The sequence below is a fragment of the Benincasa hispida genome, chromosome 6 (assembly GCF_027475165.1).
Source record: "Benincasa hispida cultivar pf3 chromosome 6, pf3_genome.v1.1, whole genome shotgun sequence".
Lineage (NCBI taxonomy): Eukaryota > Viridiplantae > Streptophyta > Magnoliopsida > Cucurbitales > Cucurbitaceae > Benincasa > Benincasa hispida.
The window spans coordinates 46,491,059-46,510,616 of NC_143483.1; the positions used below are offsets into that span (position 1 = coordinate 46,491,059).

Genomic DNA, 19,558 nt, shown 5'->3' on the forward strand with positions numbered 1-19,558 from the left:
TTTAAATTATTTTCGATGCTGTTGCCTTAACATAATATGCTTGTCGACAAATCATCTCTAAATTGCCTTTTGATGCACCATTTTGCTACCCATATTGTTTAATTTTCTAGATTATGGTCTGACAGAAGACTTGTTTTTACTTCATAGCTTATTGCTGCCTTCTCAAGTGGCCGTGAGAATGAATATTTTTATGCCTCTCTATATGCTGGGCTTTATCATGAAGCAGAGGTTAGGTTCAAAGACTTGCTTACTTTATACTGTTTTACTAACTATCCCTGCAACGTACTGTTTTTTAGTCTCTGAAAAATCAAAGAATAGCCTGAAGCAATATTCTTGTCCTTTTACCTTGTCAACAACTATAATATTCAGGCCTTTCTTTGATAGGTACAGAACTAGGATAAAACATTCTGTTACTCTAAAATACCACAAATTGTCTTGCAATAGAATCGAAATCATACCCCAATTTTTGGATTGTGCTCATGGTCTACTCTCACTAATTTTCAGAGTGGTTTCGCCCAGTCAAAGGTCGGTTCCAAAAGGCAACCAGGATTTTAAATTATCAAGGCTTCCATTGATAATCATTTGGCTTTTGAAATTTAAGCTTATACATACTACTTCCACCTCTAAGTTTCTTTGTGTTGTTATCAACTTTTTACCAATGTTTTAAAAAATCAAGTCAAGTTTTGAAAACTAAAAATAACAATGATTAAAAACTTTTTATTTATTTTTAATTTGACTAAGAATTTAATTATTTCTTCAAGAAAGGTTCAAACTATAGATAGAAAATCGGAAGAAAACAAGCGTAATTTTTTTTTTTTTTTGGATAAGAAACAATTTCTTTGAAGAAATGGAATACCCAAGGATATACAAAAGAGACCCTTTCAAAGGGTGTAAAAGTGAGATTCCTTCAAAGAGTATATAAAAGATGCTTCCAATTTGATATTAGAAAAGAGAAACTATGGCGCTTGATGGCCTGTATATCTTTACACCAAAAGAAGGCATTTGTGGTGGCTAACTCTAAAACATCCTTGAAAGATTTGTCTTGCCTAGAAAAATTCTAGCATTTCTTTCTTCCCAAACCTTCTACAAACTAGCCGAGATTGATCTCTCTGCAGACTCATGACGTGTCTTCCATCCTCCGGAAACTTTGATCTCTTCAAGATTTGGGATGAAGTATTTTGTGATGAGGATGTTCTATTTGAGTACGCAGAAATTTTCGACAGCTTGCGTTCAAAGTACTTTCCTAAACAATGACAGGTTTCTTTAATGAGAAGAAGCACTTAATCTTCAAACTCTACCTCTCTTAAGACAACCCAGCTGCTTATCTTCAGGGTAAAGTATCCAATTATTCTGTTTTGGAATCATAATTTGGCATGTTGACATATCTAACTCACGCAATGAAGTTAAATGTGTTCTTTTCTCTAACCTCTCCCACATGCTGGAAACACACAAATTCCAGAAATAGAAAACTAAAAATGAGAACATATCAAACGAGGTCTAAATTTTCCACGTCGAAAAATAAACGCAAACCTTAAAAGATATCTTAAGTCCTTATTATAGACCCTTTTAGAGTAATAACTACTACACTAGTTGAAGTTCATCTCTTAAACTACCAAACTTGTAATTTCTAATCAAACAAAAGGTCTATTTTTAAGACTAGTTTGATACACATTTAGCTTCTTAGTTTAAATAACATACCCCAGTAAACTTTTTTATTTTTTTTACATCCATTAGTGTTCGGATCAAGTTACGTGCAGCTCATCTCACAGGACAACCTGTTTGATCTTATAATATTTGGTGTCAAGAAAACTCACAGGATATTAAATCCTAGGTAGGTGGTCACTATGGATTGAACCCATGCTCTCTTAGTCCTTTATCAAGGTCATGTCCCTTTACCACTAGGCCAATCTATGATGGTTTACTCGAGTAAACTAAATCAAGAAAACACACTTAACAATCCATGTGATTTTTATAGATGATAATCAAACTGCATTTTATGTGGAGATGAGATGGTACAAGCATAATACTTGATCTGAGCATAACTTAGCGGTAATTGATATATACTCCTTCCTTGAAGTCGGAAGTTCAAAATTTTATTTGCAATAATTCTTCATGAGAACGGCTGGAAAAGTGACTTTCTGGGATCATATTTTCCTTTTTTGCAGAAAAAACTGGATGCAGCCAAACAACATATAGTTGCAGCTTGCCAATCTCCTTATGGACAGAGGTTTGAATCGTCCAAAGAAATCCATGTTTTTTGTGCAACCAATTCAATAAGTTCAATAAATGGGCAATGCCTCTCCTTTTTTCAGGTCTGATGATTACATGGCAGCTCTTACCAGAGTTCACTGCCTTTGTCGAAACTGGAGTTTCAGTTAGTAAGGGTCCATTTGATAACGTTTACATTTCCTGTTTCCTATTTACTGTTCATTTTTCAAGAAACAAACTTGTTTGATAATTGTTCATAAAAAATGAGCACATTTTGAGAAACTACCTGTTCCGTTTCTATCTTATATTAAACTGTTTATTTTATTTAACAAAATGTACCATTGGCCTATTGGTAGTTTTCTCTTGGTTGTGTCTTCAAGTCCAAAGATGTGCACTTTTATTTTGTTTTGTTTTCTTTTATATTCATTTCCATATTTCATATTTTATTTATTAATTTTATATTTACAAAAAAAAAATGTCTGCTATATTTATATTTTATTTGAATTTTGAATTTTAAAATTCTCCAACATTTAGATTTATATATTATTTTAATTTTTAATATGTATGTTAAATTTTTTATCTTTCAAATTTCAACTTTCAAGGCACTTTTATTTATTCTTTATATATATATGTATATTTATTTATTTCTATCTTTTATACTTTATTTATTAAATTTGCTATTTACAAAATTAATTTTACTATATTTATGTTTTATTTTTTTGGATTTTAAAATTCTCCAATATTTAGATTTTTATATTGCCTTAATTTTCAACATGTATACTAATTTTTTATATATATTTTAACTTTTGAGTATTAAATTTTGCAATATGCATGTTTATATATTATCTTAATTCTAATATTTTAGTATATCTGAAATTGAGTAGACTTTTACGATATATATATAAATTTTGCCAACAAAGACATTCATTTAACTTAACTTTAATATTTTACAACCACGACATTTATATAATAATATAATTAAGTTAGATTTGACTTGACATCATTTAAAATAAATGGTTCGAGTTAGAGATGACAGTGTAGTCAAATTTGGGTAACATATGACGAATATGATACAATTTGTTATTATATTTAGTTTTCATCGAAACTCATTTGTATTAGATGACATGAACTTTTGATAATATCTTTTTTGATGTTTAATGTATGACATATTTTCTCTTTTTATATTATATTGTTAAAAACAAAAGGAAAAATAAGAAAAAAAAAACAAAAAATAGTTATCAAACAAGTTTATGTTTCTGTTTTTTAAAGAAATAGAAAATAATTATCAAACATATTCATGTTTCTTGTTTTCAAAAGAGAAGAAACAAGAAACAGGAAATAAGAAACGAAAACGTTATCAAGCTAGTTGCTTAGATACCATATTTTACCATTTTTTTTCCTTTTCCTTCTCTTGTAAAATCTATCTTTTTAGGTCGAGATTCAAATTGGAATGAATCTTGGGTTACGGCAATTGTTATCAAGATAGAAAGGAAACAATCATATGTTAACAGAAAATTCTATAACCATAACCAAGTTGGTACGAAGCTTCTGGCAGTAATATATTTACTTGAAGTTAGGTCGAAGGAAGGAAAGGACATGTTTGAGAATTGTTTTAAAAAGGTTTAAAAGCATTTTGCGAGAATCGTCGGACATAGTCTCTTCAAGTTTTCACTTTTTAGAACTTGCATTTTTTTTAAAAAAAAATCGTTAGAATAGTTTTTCTTGATCCATCTTGAGCAAGATCGGCCACTAAGATTTAGTTAAAAAGTCAATTGTTTTCTAACCTATCAATTGATCTGGGTGTTCTTGGTACATATCGACTACTATATATTTTCAAATTTTTTACTAACTCAATTATCTTTACCAAATATTACATCAAATATTTATGTAACGTTTCAAATTTTTAGCCCAATTTTTGTTCCTAAATTATCTTGAATTTCCAATTTTTCCAAATGGTTTTCAGGTGATTCACTTGTGATTTTTTAATTTTAAGAAAAATCAAATTTTGCAGAAAATTAAGTAAGATATGAAAAATATATAGAATCTTTAATCTGTTAAACATTTACCAAGAAAACCCAAATATGTGAATTTTGGTGTTAAGTTGCTCGAGAATTAGTTGTTCGAAAATTCGCTGAGAAAGCTCAAATATATAGAATCTCAGTGTTAATCTGTCCAAGATTCCGAAATTTTAAATATTTTCCATATCTTACCAATTTTTTTCTGTAAAATTTAATATTTTCCAAAATTTAAAAACCAAAATGCAAGATTTGAAAATTTACGTAAGATTGAATTTGTAGAAAGTTTGAAATATATAAGATTTGGTATAAAATCTGGGAAAAGTACATAATATTTTTAAAATGAGTAGAATCTTGATGTAATTTATATTGGATGTATTGAGATAATAGATGTATATCGAGAAAGGGCCCTCTATATAATTATCTCACATTGTTTTGTTTTTCCTTTTTTCACCATACAGTTCAGTTCATTATGAACCTACTTTTGTCTTTTTTAAAATGAAGGAAAGTTCCAAAATCATTTTTAGTGGATTTTGATTATTGTACCTATTTAATTTTTAGTTTTTTTAATAGAGAAAATCTGTCTCTAAACTCTTGATCACATTTTTTTTAATTATTCATCTCCATTTTAATCCTTATTTAAAAATTTTATACAAAATAGAAACTCTTTAGAATTATATCTTTTTTAGTCCTGATTCATTTTAGTCGTTGTATTCTCAATTTTTTTTTTTTTTGTCTCTATATTTTTAAAAACTATTGTTTTAATCCTTATTTAAAAATTTTATACAAAATAGAAACTCTTTAGAAAATTTAGTAAATGAAGTATTATGTTAAAATTTCAATAAAAACAAGGAGATAAATATGAAAATGAAGTGTCTGAACTAGTCATCTTTTAAAAATACATTTTAGAAGTATAAGGACTAAAATGAACAAAAATTGAAAATATTGAAGTTAAAATTAATATTTGAGTACATAATCGAGATAGTATTTTAATCTTTGTTATTCTGAATTCGACCTATGGAAGTCTGTATTGAAACTTTTTTCTTGGTCGAGACATGATTTTGTTCAAGTTTACCTCTATTCGATTGTTGTTAGTATTATTGATAGAATACCGAGATAATGTAAATAATTTGCTCGAGCGTTTTAAGTATTAATATATCTTTTAATACTATAGGTTAAAATTTTGTATAACAAAAATCCAATCATTTTCACAAAACATAATTGTCCCAAGTTTGAAGCATGTGATTTTGAAGAGGATGGGATGGAACCAAACATACACCCATTTGGCATATTCTTAATAGACGGCACAAAAAGTTGGATATTCTTTAAGTTATTCCCCCTGGCCAACCACACACCAACAAACTTCTGTCACTTGTGGGCTGCTGAAGTTACCATTTTGCCCTCCATCAACAACTTAATCATACTAAGTTTTAAATACTACTTTTCGTTTTTGTTCGTTTTGGTCCTTATATTTTTAAAATGATCATTTTAGTCCCTATATTTTAAATGTTGGTTCATTTTGATTCTTATACTTTTAAAATATTTATTTTGGTCTTTGTATTGATAATTTTTACCCTTTAAAAGTGAAAATGAATGGACAAAAATGACAATTTTTTAAAAGTATCAAGACCAAAATGAACTAAAATTAAAAGTACAATGACTAAAATGAACATTTTTAAAGTATAGGGACCAAAATGAACTAAAGTTGAAAATATAGAGATTAAAATAAATACTTTGAAACTATAAAGATCCAAATGAACAAAAACTCAAAGTATAGGAACTAAAATAGTATTTAAACCTGATAATAATAATGAGTGTTAATAAATCTTAAATATATATAAAAAAAGAGTTGAAACTGTATAAGACGAAAATACCCAACAATGAATATTTGTATCTACAAATTTCTAAAATTTATAATTCAACTGATAATATTATACACACATTCAAAACTATAGATTTAAACTATTTAAAAGTATAAAAACTAAAGAATGACACCAAAAAAAAAAAAAAAAAAACTTTTTAAAGAAAAATATAACAAAATATGAATTTTCTTGTTCGTTAATAAAAATGTTGGTGTTTAATTACATATTGTTTATTTGTTTTTTATAATCTATATTTTAAATTATAAATTTAGACCTTAAACTTTAAAACAGATTTGTGTACTTTACAAGATAGTCTTATAAATTAAATTTTTAATTTTAATTTCAATAAGCATCCAAAATTTTAAAGTGTTTAATTAATTTTAAACTTTCACTTTTGCATCTATTCGGTCATCAACATATTTCAAAAATTTTAAAAACATAACTAATCTATTAGACTTAAAATTGATATGATATACATTGAAATTCCAAAACTGTCAATTTCGTGTATAGTACGTTTTTGAATTAAAAAAGTCAAATGGATCAATGATCTATTAGATACAAAATTGAAAATGCAAGGACATAAAATTAAAAGCTTAAAAACTTACTAGATACTATTTCAAATTCATGAATCTATTAGACATAAAATTAAAAAATTAAGTATCTATTTGATCCGTTAATTATCAATTGATTGCATGGAGGTTATTAGTCTTCTTGACCAAGTTGATGTAACTCACCTTGCGGTTAAAACCATCGTAAATGAGATATTTCAGATAGTTACTTCTATAAATATGCAATGTTTTCGACACATTAAGCGATAAGCAAAATGTTGTTGCTCATGAATTAGCTCAATGTAGGGTTGGCAACGGGACCTGAACCCTCCCCCGCCCCTGATGGGGGATTTTATTCCCACCCTTGTCCCCATCCCGCCATTTCAAGGCGAGGACGGTGATGAGGATTCCCCGTTGGGGAAACGGGTCCCCGCAGGGATCCATTTCCCGTTTTCTCCTTTTATTTCCATATGGTGATTTTTTCTAAAAAAAAATTCTTTTTGTAAAATTATCTTTGGTTTTGGTCTGGACACTTTAGTTGGACTTAGATTGAGCTAAATTAAAAACTAAGCTAAATATAAAAAGTTAAATACCTAATATATATAGAGAAAAAATATTTAAAATCTAATTATATATATAGAAAAAATATTTAAAAACCTAATCGGGGTAGGGTTGGGGTCGAAGACACCCTCCCCATCCTAGTCCTGTCTCCGATTTGACCCCATCTCCGATCAAACTGGTCGAGGAATTTTGCCAATCCTAACTCAATGGACAATCAATGCATAAGGCTTGTTCTTCTTATCGACATGATTTTTCTCATTGAATTTCTCAAGCTTGTTCATGATGATGATAAACATTTTTTTAGTACATCGACATTTTATTAGTTCTTGTTAATTAAAGTTGTACTTCTCAAAAAAACAAAAAAAACCGAGGGTAGTTTAGTCATTATCTATTTTGGCATAGAAATATTTAAAACTGTTTGAACAGTACCAATACGTAAATAAATAACCAACTTTCATTGGCTTTTATATTTCCTTCAAGTTACCTCCAAAAGGAAAACCATACGACGAACTCTCTTCTTTCAATTTCAAAATCCATTTTCATTCAATTTGTTGCAAGACTTCACTTCCGGCGACGTTTTCCTTCATGAATTCTCTGTAATTCACTGCGATATGTCGACGGAGAGATTGATTTCCAGTGGTACAACTCCGTCGGAAGCTGAGCCGCCGAAGTTAGCTTCAGCGTCGCACTCGTTCCGGCAATGTGGAGAACCGGCTAGGGTGTTTGAGGAGCTGCCGATTGCTTCCATTGTATCGGTTTCGCGGCCGGATACTGGAGATATCAGTCCCTGGCTGTTATCTTACACCATTGAAATCCAATACAAACAGGTATTGAACAGAACTTCTCTGTCTATCTTTCTCTGCCATCCTGTTTGCTTTTGCTTTGAGCTGTTTTCATTTTATCGAGAAATTTTCGGATTTGAACTTTTCTGTCTATGAATATTGATTTGTTAGGTTTTGTTGTTTGTTAACGTGAAAGTTTAATGCGCTCAGCTGTGGAACAGAACATGGAAAGGAAATTTAATTAGTGCATGTTTGTGAGGAAAAGAAGAATTTCTGTGTTTGAATCTTCTATGGGAAATTTTTTTCCGAAATGATTGGTAAGGGAAGGGGTAGAGTAATTGGCTAATATTTTATCAAGGTGTTTTTGGTATGCTTATTTATTTATGGTTAGATTATAGGTTAAAATACCATTTTGTCCCTATACTTTGAAGTTTTTTAATTTTTAGTCACTTTACTTTCCATTTTCCAATTTTAGTAGTTCAAAGTTAATTTTTACCGAAATTGGTTAAATAATAATAGTAATTTTCATGCAAAGAAATACAATATGTGAATATGTTTTCAAAATTTATAGTAAAAATACTAATAGATATAAAAAGCTTTTTAAAAAATCAACAACAAACTAACCGTGTGGACTAAATTTAAGATTTATCGAAAGTACAAGGATTAAAATTGGATAATTGAAAGTACCAAAATTGAACAAACTTTGAAATATAGGGACCACAATGATATTTTAACCTAAATTATAAATATTCTTGACTTGCAAAGTTGTGTTGTGTCTAATGGGTTGAACTTTAAAAAGTGTCTTAGATGTTCCTAAACTTTCAATTGTGTTAGATAGGCCCATAACTTGATATTTTTTACGTACTTGCATAAAATTGAATTTGGTATAATATGGACGTGTTCTTTGACCTTTCAATTTTATGCTCAATAGGTGTGAATTTTAATAAATGTCTCTTAGTAGACTAACTTTAAAGTTTAAATAGGTATGTAAATTAAAAAAAATATCCCATAGTAGACAAGATTTAAAGCTAGTTAAAGACTTGAGATATATCTAAAAAATTTAGGAGCTTCTTAGATACTTTGAGTTAAACTTTTAATAAAACTTTTATTTATTCTCCTTTTCCCATCCAAATTGAAAATGTTGTTACATTGTGAAAAATTGATACTAACATTAAGTTCACTGTTAACAGTTTAAATGGAGGTTAGTGAAGAGAGCATCGCAAGTTCTATATTTACATTTTGCATTGAAGAGACGTGCTTTTATCGAAGAACTTCACGAGAAACAAGAGCAGGTTTGCATTATATGGGATATTCCAAACCATCTTCTATCTGTAACATTTCTGCTCCATTAGCTCTATCCTGAATGTAATTGGTTAATTTTAGGTCAATTTGATAATGACACTTTGGAAGTTTTAGTTAAATTTAAAGAACAAAAAACGAAAATTTAAAACTACCTTTTTTTTTTTTGGTTTATTGACAGTAATTTGGAAGTAGAATACAAAATGAAGAAAATTCTTAGTAACAGATGCGATAATAGATAATCAAAATCAAAATTGTTATGAACAAGGGCCCTGAAATGTAAAACTTGGATCCTATTTTGTTTGTTTGTCATAATTTTTTGGTTTGATTGGTCCTGTCATGTAAACATGCTAGGTGAAAGAATGGCTTCACAACTTGGGAATAGTAGACCATACGGCTGTAGTTCATCATGATGACGAGTCTGATGATGGAGCTTTTTCTTTTCATGATGAACAAACTACAAGAAACAGGTTGATACATGCAAGCGTAGTGTTTAACCCAATTAGCTAATACATAAAGATTATGCTTGATGCCAAATTGATCATTTTATCATATGGTCGATCTTGTGGGAGTAATTGATGCTTTGGAAAATTTATCTTCTTCTAAAATGTACAGGAATGTTCCTTCTGTTGCTGCTTTACCCATCATTAAGCCAGCACTGGGAGGACAGCGGTCCATTTCAGACAAGGCAAAGCTAGCAATGCAAGGTTACTTAAATCACTTTTTTGGGAACTTGGATATTGTGAATTCTCGTGAGGTGAGTGTAAATTTTCTTGAAACATCAGCTTCTCGTAGAAAGACCAGTAACTTTGATCAAAGAATTAAATAGTAACTTGTCTCGTTTAGTTTTGATGTACTTTGATACCAATGTAATTAAATTCCAAACTCCTCATCCTTCTTACAAACTAGGAAAATGTATCATGTATGAGTGATTGTTTGAAGATTTCTGATATCAATTTGGTCATGTTGCACCCCCTTCACCTCCTCAGTTTCTCTAAATAAGTAATCTTGGAAAGCAGGTCTGCAAATTTTTAGAAGTCTCAAAGATGTCATTTGTAAGAGAACACGGTCCGAAGTTGAAAGAAGGTTACCTAATGGTGAAGCATTTAAAACAACTCACAGGAACTGATTCTAGTATAAACTGTTTTGCATGTCATTGGTGCAGTTGCTGCATGTACAATTGGAAAAAGGTTTGTTTACTTACTCCTATGATGCTTTTGAACGAATTTAAATTTCATAGTGATGAGTTAATTCCCTTTACTATTGATTGCTTTAGCAGAAGGTTCTTTATATTCAAGTAGAGAAATTTTACACATGCTATTAATACTTCTTCATTTTAACAATCATGAATTGCATATAATTTTACTGAAAAAAAAATGGCACATAACTGCACCATGCCCTTTTCTTTTTTCAATGATCAATACTTTGGTTTTTTTGACCACCCCTGATGACAAACAGGTTTGGGCTGTTTTGAAACCAGGTTTCTTGGCCTTGGTTGCTGATCCTATGGACACTAAACTCCTAGATATAATTATTTTTGATGTGATACCAACATTAGAAGAGAAGGAGGAATCCCAAACATGCTTAGCATATCAAGTCAAGGAGCGCAATCCTTTACATTATTCATTTAAGGTGCATTTTTTTTTTCTTCTTTTTGCTCTTCTTATTTCCAATTTCAAGTTTTGCAGTAATTCAACCCATCTTTTGTTACTTCGTCCAGCTCTATGTAATTTCTTTACACAACTTGTTTGTTACCACACCGCAATTTTCTGCAAGGTCATAGTTGAACTGAGATTTTCATTTGTGGTTATGAAAATTGAACTTGTCTGGTAATGCTGGTTAAGGAATTCATTTATTTCTTTCCTTGTGCTAAAATCTTCAACTTTGATTTCTTTATGGTTGGATATTAAGTCTCATGAATAATTAATACTTTGGGAAGAGAGTTCATATACCACATTCACATTTAATGACAATACAGAATGTTGTGAAAAGGTTAGATGCGGAGATGGGGACATGAGGTTCAGAACCACAAGTACCACCAAAGTCAAAGAATGGGTCTCATCAATTAATGATGCTGGTTTTGGACCCCAAGATGGCTGGTGCCACCCTCATCGCTTTGGTTCTTTTGCTCCTCAGAGAGGTTTGAGTGATGATGAAAGCCAAGCTCAGTGGTTCATAGATGGTCGTGCAGCTTTTGAAGCAATCGCTTGCTCTATTGAGGCTGCAAAATCTGAGGTCCTATAGTCCACATCAGAAATGAAACAACATGCTTGTTCAAATCCCACTGTAAACTTAAGTGGTCTAATGGTCTTTGCAGATATTCATCACTGGTTGGTGGCTTTGCCCTGAGCTTTATATGCGACGTCCTTTTCACAATCATTCTTCATCACGGCTTGATGCATTGCTGGAAACAAAAGCAAAAGAAGGTGTCAAGGTGTTTAAGTAATTCCCAAGATCTGAGTGAAATAACAATTTATTTTAAAATACTGGCTTTTTTTGCATTGTTAGGAATTAACTAAGTTTGAATACTTTGCTGATGTTGTGGGATACAATAAAATTAGCTTAAAGCCTTAAACTTTTAGTCAGCTCTTAATGCAGCTCTAGAAGTTATGTATGTACGTGTTATCTAGCTATTATTTGGTTTGACCTTGGATCTTTTTAAGTGTAAACAGCCCCTAATTTTGCTCTGAGTAGATCCCATACATTTTTTTTTATTATTATCATGATGATTCATTTTCTAGAACTCAGTATAAATTTATTTTGACTTTGAAGCTAATGTTTTTGCAGATTTACATCTTAATGTATAAAGAGGTTCCTATTGCTCTGAAAATCAACAGTATGTATAGTAAGAAGAGGCTTGTAAATATTCATGAGAATATTAAGGTACTACGTTCTCCTGATCATATGTCAACTGGGATTTACTATTGGTAAGCATTTTATAGATTATGTTATTTTTTTTTGTATTTTACCTGTCATTTGTAGCCTCTGTTTTCAAACAATTCATCACCTGTTCCATGCATAATAATAGGTCACATCACGAAAAAATTGTCATTGTTGATCACCACATTTGCTTCATTGGAGGCTTGGATTTATGCTTTGGCCGCTATGATACAATGGAACATAAAGTGAGTGACTTCCCTCCTTATACGTGGCCAGGAAAGGACTATTACAATCCGAGGTAGCTATTATTCTTCACAAAAAAGATGAGAACTTCTTGTAATCAATTTAAAAGATCACCATTCTCCATTTTCGTGTTCTCAAACATGCTCATGAGTCATGCCTGATTGAACAGCAGAGATGTTGATAGACTTCAAAAGAAATATTTAATTTTTCTTCTTTGGAAGTATACTTCTGTTTTAGGGAACTTCTGATTAGTTGATTATAATAGATTTGCCCACTTTGCTTGTGTTAGAGAATCTGAACCAAGCTGATTTATTGATTATAATAGATTTACCCACTTTGCATGTGTTAGAGAATCTGAACCAAATTCTTGGGAAGATACAATGAAAGATGAACTGGAGCGGGAGAAGTGTCCTCGAATGCCATGGCATGATGTTCACTGTGCTCTTTGGGGATCTTCATGCCGTGATATTGCTCGGCACTTTGTTCAAAGGTGGAACCATGCGAAGGTCAATCTTGTAACACACATACTCATGTTTTCAACCTTAATTTTTTCCTTTCTAACGAGTCAAAGCATTATTCTAGAGAAACAAAGCCCCAAATGAAGAAAAAATACCTCTACTTATGCCTCAACATGACATGGTCCTTCCACATTACATGGGAAAACGCACGGAGTTGAGCTTTAAAAATAAAGACTTAGAGCAAGATCATCAGAAGCAGACCACAGATGATGTTTTTTCCTCCTTATCACCTCAGGAAGATATTCCATTACTGATGCCTCAGGAAATTGGTGGACTTCCAGATTCTAACGTGCAAACAAATAGTCTTTCCATGAATCACAATTTTTCCAATCAGCCAAAGGAGATACGAAGTAGTGTCAGGGATTCTTTCCAAGCATACAATGTTGAACCATTAACCCAATTTGAACAAACAAATGGATCGTTAGATGAATTTGGATTTTTGGATGAGTTTGGTGCTTTCGGTCATCTGAGGGAAGCTACTATTGATACTCCACCATATATGAAAACTTCAAATGATTGGTTGGAAAGTGAACACGGAAGTGACCATGTTGCTGCTATAAATGAGGTCAAAGAAATTGGTCCCCTTACTACTAGCAATTGTCAGGTTAGCTATTTCTCTCTGATTCTGTATGAATGACAATTAAGAAGGTTATGCTTGAGGGTTAAAAGACTTTTTTTTCCCCTTCGTGTAAACCTTGTAATAGACACTTTACATTTTTTTCAAGACGAGTAGATCTATCTATGAGTACAAAGACATCTACATATTTGTCTTAATTAAGTATCTTATGTATGTTTGTTCTCTTGAATATGTCTACTTGGTGATTTTTAGATAATAAGAAGTATCAGCCAGTGGTCAGCAGGAACAAGCAAACCAGAAGCAAGTATTCATGCTGCTTATTGTTCTGCCATTCAAAAGGCAAAACACTTCATCTACGTTGAGGTAACAACCTTAGTTGTGGGAACTTCTGTTTTTTATGGGACACTATTTACAAGAAAAAAAATTGTTCTCTTAAATAATCCTTTAACATCATTATAATCCTAAAAAAGAAAGACCTAGTTATCACACAAAAGGAAACTAATCAGCCAATATAACAACTAGGCTATGAAAAAAAGGACATACATATATCTCGGCAATAATGTTATGTTACGGGCAAAAATATTCATATTAGGATATTTACAATTACAAATAATGAAAAAAATAGAGTGATAAAAGAAGGAAAATGTCGGCTGCATGTAATAGGTGAATAGAATGAGTAAATATGCACAAAGTGCACGTGCTTCTCAGCCTGTTATTTAGCCAATCAGGAATCACTTTCTCTTATCCTTGAACAGTATCATGTGCATAAAATAGAGTCAGCAACAAATTTTTAGTAACGTGTGTGTCAAATGTATTGAGCTCAATGAGGTGATGAATGAGTTTTATCCTTTTGTTTTACTTCCAGAACCAGTTTTTCATATCAGGTTTATCAGGGGATGAGACCATACAAAATCGGGTTCTGGATGCACTATACCAACGTATATGGCTGGCTCATATAGAAAAACAATGTTTTAGAGTTATTATTGTTTTACCACTCTTACCTGGATTTCAGGTATGTATTTGTATATTTCAATTAACTTTTAAGATATTAGATTTCTAGTCTTTCCTTTCTATTGTCTTTTGATGCCTGGCTTCATGGACTATCTGCTCCCTGTCCCTTTTGCATCCATCAGGGTGGTGTAGATGATAATGGTGCAGCAACTGTTCGAGCCTTGATGCATTGGCAGTACCGAACAATTAGTTGGGAAAAAACTTCGATACTGTACCGTCTCAATCTTTTATTGGGTCCTAAAACACAAGATTATATTTTGTTTTGTGGCCTTCGATCATATGGCAGACTATTTGATGGTGGTCCAATTGCCACAAGTCAGGTACACTTTTAGCTTCCTCCCAAAATTTGTAGATGGTTTGTCTTAGACACTTAGTTTATTTATTTTATAATCATAATGGTTATTGGTTACCCTAAGGGATCCAGATCTTGGTCCTATAGAATGTTCAATGTTAACATCAGATGAGCTGTCATGAAATAGGATATATAAATATAGCCTCTCAATTTTGCCAGAAAAAAGTCTTTATATCAGCTATAGATCTTGCATAGAAAAGCTAAAAATGTTAGTTAATGGACATTAATAGTTGTTGGCATATGATCAACTACTACAATAAACTAAAAGAAATTTCTTTAATAATATCAAAGGTTTAAGTTTTAAAATGCCATCAATTTGGCCTTGTAATGAACTACCTGATTATATTTTTTCAGGTGTATGTGCACAGCAAATTGATGATAATCGATGATTGTATTACCTTTATTGGTTCCTCCAATATTAATGATAGAAGTTTACTTGGATCCAGAGATTCTGAGGTATCGCTCTAAGCTATTTTAGAGTCTGTTAAAAAGAAAAAAAGTTTGGTAGTTCGTAAAAACAACTTTAAGTTTTAAGTTTAAATTCAAATTTCTTAACTTACGGTGTCAATTTTCACAGTGAAATTGTTTCTTATCAAAAAGGAAAGCTGTCTTTTGTTTCAAAATATTCCATATTCTTTCAAAAACGTGCAAAGTACCCCAAAAAAAGCTGTCATTTGTTTCCTTGGCCTTTCATTTACAGAATTGTCATTGGAGTAGTAAAGTCATTAGAATGTTGGACGAAAGGTCGACATATTTGAATGTTGTTCTTTTAGACTTAATCTAGACAAGCATTCCATGTCACTGCTACGTTGATTTTTCATCCAACGTTCTAAAGGATTTCTACTCCAATGATAATTTTGAAACCATATAAAAGGTCAAAGATAACATTACAACTTTTAAAAGACTCTAGGATTATTTTTAAATAAAGGGCAAAGTTCATAGGTACTTATAATAATTTAGCCTAGCTTTTTTTCGGTACTAAAGTCTGTTCTACTTCTAAATGTATACTCTATCTATCACCATATTCCCTCTGCAGATTGGAGTAATTATTGAGGATAAAGAGTTTGTTGATTCATCTATGAATGGAAAACCTTGGAAAGCTGGAAAATTCGCTCATAGTTTACGATGCTCCTTGTGGTGTGAGCACCTCGGTCTTCATCTTGGAGAGGTTTGTCTAATTTATATATATTAGGAGTTGTCTCAGAACTTTAAATCATTACTCCTTAGAAATATATTTTTTTCATTTCCCATCATTCATTATTCTTCCATGACATCGCTACATGAAGACCATACAAATTCAATTTATCTTATATGCCTTAACTACTTACACAGGTCAGTCAAATCCTTGATCCTATAGTAGAAGCAACGTACAAAGATTTATGGTTAGCTACGGCACAGGTGAGAATAACGAGTTTTTGTAGAATAGATATGAGCAAGCCATTAACTTTTTCACTAGTGAGTCATTTAGGGCTCATTTGGTTAATTCAAGTATCCTCATTTTTTTTAAAGTAAAATAGAATTGCGTTTGGTAACTGTTTCTTGTTTTTTGTTTTCTGTAAAAATGTATGGTAATAAGTAATTATTTTTTGTTTTTTATTTTTTGTGAAAATTAATTTTTAAAATTAAATATCTAAAAGGTTGTTTTCAAATATAGAAAAATATGTCAACTTATTTACTAATATAGCAAAATGTCACTGCCTATTAGTGTCTATCACTATCTATCACTAATAGACAGTGACATTTTATTATGTTTGAAAATATTTCCGACAATTTTGCTATTTAAAATAGTTACCCTATCTAAAATTTGTTTTCTTTTTCTTATATTTATTCTTAGAAATTTATTATGCATTTTTATAAGTCAATAATAATAAAATAAAGCTTTTATATATGTTTTAGAAAAATTGGCAAGAAACAGGAAAAACTTGTTCTTGTTGTTTCCAAAATTTCTGCACATTTTTTAAAAAAACCTTTCTGAAAATGAGAAACGAGAAACGGGATTAATTACCAAATGCTCATGTTTCTCTAAACAAAAAACAGGAAACAATAAATAATAATGTTACCAAAAGGACCCCTTAATACTTCGATTTCTGCTCTTACTAATCTTGAAAAAGTGGGGTGTGAATTCAAAACAGGAGAACACAACAATATATGAAGATGTATTTTCTTGTATCCCCAATGACAACATAAACTCAAGGTAACCAAACAACACATATCGCGTCCTTTTAACATTTTTTGTTAAGGCTCTTTTTTTTTTTTTTTTTTTTTTTACCCCTTTATTCATACTGTATTCTGTCGAATTCAGATCATCTTTACGTCAAAGTTTGTCCGATTTGAAGGGCAAACTTGGTCATAACACACTAGATCTGGGAATAGCTGCTGAGAAGATAGAAAGCTATGAAAATGGAGAAGTAAAGATGATAGATCCAATGGAGAGACTGAAATGTATTAGGGGACATCTTGTCTGTTTTCCATTGAAGTTCTTGTGGCAAGAAGATCTCAGACCAGGGTTCATTGAGAGTGAGTTTTATGCTGCCCCTCAAGTTTTTCATTGATACAAACTTTTGGAGATGAAAACTTGCGAGTGCAACAACTGCTGCGTTAGAGGATTGAACCATTAATTTTTGTAATGATAATTTGTGTTTTATCCACTAAGTTATGGTTAGATTCACCGGAAATTGTATTCTTTACTACAGTAGTACCACTAATTTCTCTGTGTAGAAATAAGATTGTGGAATTTGTGTGCTTTTGTAGAGGGTTAGGTCAGTCACATGGGTGTAAAAAGTATGTATATAACAATTCTTACCCTTTTTTTCCTTTGTTTTTTTGGGATTGAGTTTGTTGATTGTATTTTACAGCATATCCAAAATTGATTGGGATGTGTAATGAATTCCTCCATAAGTATACATATCAATGAAAGAGAAGATGAAAGGCTTTCTTAAATATTCTTATAGAATTGAAAAATAAATTTTTTGTTCCATGTCAGAACTCATGGCTCATGATCTTTTATTTGTTTAAATATAACAATCGGAGTTAAAAATAATAGTTGTACTTTTAAACAGTTATCCAAAATTGGGTTAATTAGATTTTTAGGGTTCTTTTTTATTTTAATTAGGTCAAATGGCTAATTTTGAACTTATTTAGAAAAAATGGATCTTTTTTTTTGTCCTTATCCGAATGCCTCTCAAGAGATGCATTCAGAATATTTTATCCCCTTGAATGCGTCTCTTTTTTTTTTTTTAAAAAAAAAAAAAGTTACGAATGTGTTTCTTCAAGAGATGCATTCATATGAATAATAACAATAATAAAAAGTTGAATAGAGAGACACATTCAATTTTGGTAAAAAAAAATGTATTTTTTATTATATTTATTATTTTTATTCTTATAACAACTTTAAAATAAACAATCTCATTACTTCTACTTTTTTCTATAGTGACAATAATATTAGTAATTTTTTAACCATATAAAGAATAATATTATTTTGATTAAGAAATTTCTATGATTAATTTGATATACTAAATATTAATTTTAATAATATTCAATATATTTAATTCCAAATCATTGTTACCTAAAATCAACCATCTCATTAATCTCGTCTCCAGATTTAATAATAATATTACTAATTTTTTAACCATATAAACAATAATATTAGTTTGAGATTAAGAAATTTCTATGATTGATTTAATATACTCAATATTAATTTTAATGGTATTCAATTGGTTTAATTCCAAATCATTGTTTTTGTTGAAAGTTGTTAAAGTTATTAGAAACTTATGCAGAAATATATGTTCACATGAGATTTCAAGAGAAATTTATTTCGTAGAATTTAAACTTTGTATTTGTATTAATTTTGTGGAAAGCGAGTACATCTCTAATACTTTCAAAATAAACTATAATCTTTAAGTTGGTTGATTTTCTTGAACAATCGGTCTTTGGGCTTGTTGATCTTCTTGGATGATCGGCCTTTGGGCTTGTTGATTTCTTGGAGGATTAGTGTTCGCATTCCGGAACTTATTTCGTGGAGTTGAACTTAAGTTGGTGTTGATATTGATGTTAATTTGATGCGATGTGGTTCGATCTCTAGTGCTCGATCCTCTGATTCTCTCTCGGTTGAATGCGTACGCTTGATGTATAGAAGCGGGGCGTGTGGATGTCCTTGAGGTTCGAGTCTTGGAAGAATGCTTGTATCTTCAAAGGATTTCAGTCTTCAAGCGTGTTCAGAATGCTTGTATCTTCAAAATACTTCAGCCTTCAGAATGCTTATATCTTCAAAGGACTTCAGTCTTCAAGCATGGTCAGAATGCTTGTATCTATGCTTGTATCTTCAAAGGACTTCCGTCTTCAGAATGCTTATATCTTCAAAGGACTTCAGTCTTCAAGCATGGTCAGAATGCTTGTATCTATGCTTGTATCTTCAAAGGACTTCCGTCTCTAGAATGCTTATATCTTCAAAGGACTTCCGTCTCTAGAATGCTTGTATCTTCAAAGAACTTCAGTCTCCAGAATTTCAAGCGTGGTTAGCTTCAGGAGTCAAAGAGTCTTCTGATTGTAGAGAATTCTCTCTAAGTTTTCTGGAATGCAGAATTGTTGACCCCACAAATGAGGAGAACTCCTCTATTTATAGAGTTCTCTGCTAGACTTTGGTCAGTCCATGGGCCCGACTAATTGGATTTGGGCCTTATTTGAAATTTTGGTCAAATTAAGC

The 19,558-nt window shown here is 31.1% G+C and overlaps 2 protein-coding genes and 1 long non-coding RNA gene across 3 annotated transcripts in view; all 3 read left to right on the forward strand.

Annotated features, from left to right (window-relative positions):
* The window catches only part of LOC150035707 (uncharacterized), a 103,205-nt gene that overhangs the window by 56,951 nt on the left and 26,696 nt on the right, over positions 1–19,558 (forward strand). The gene's annotated exons all lie outside the window — the stretch shown is intronic.
* Positions 91–2,490, forward strand: LOC150035709 (uncharacterized). The gene is made up of 3 exons (XR_016530111.1): positions 91–228; positions 2,166–2,227; positions 2,313–2,490. It is a non-coding gene; the product is annotated as an uncharacterized LOC150035709 (long non-coding RNA).
* LOC120079410 (phospholipase D zeta 2-like) lies at positions 7,662–17,796 on the forward strand. The gene is made up of 20 exons (XM_039033575.2): positions 7,662–8,021; positions 9,167–9,268; positions 9,630–9,745; positions 9,891–10,032; positions 10,295–10,465; positions 10,734–10,907; positions 11,268–11,510; positions 11,593–11,709; positions 12,063–12,202; positions 12,304–12,453; positions 12,748–12,904; positions 12,981–13,520; positions 13,746–13,856; positions 14,359–14,505; positions 14,627–14,824; positions 15,211–15,312; positions 15,893–16,024; positions 16,189–16,254; positions 16,989–17,050; positions 17,159–17,796. The coding sequence occupies exons 1-20, from the start codon at positions 7,806–7,808 to the stop codon at positions 17,406–17,408; spliced, it is 3,336 nt and encodes a 1,111-aa protein (XP_038889503.1). The 5' UTR covers positions 7,662–7,805; the 3' UTR covers positions 17,409–17,796.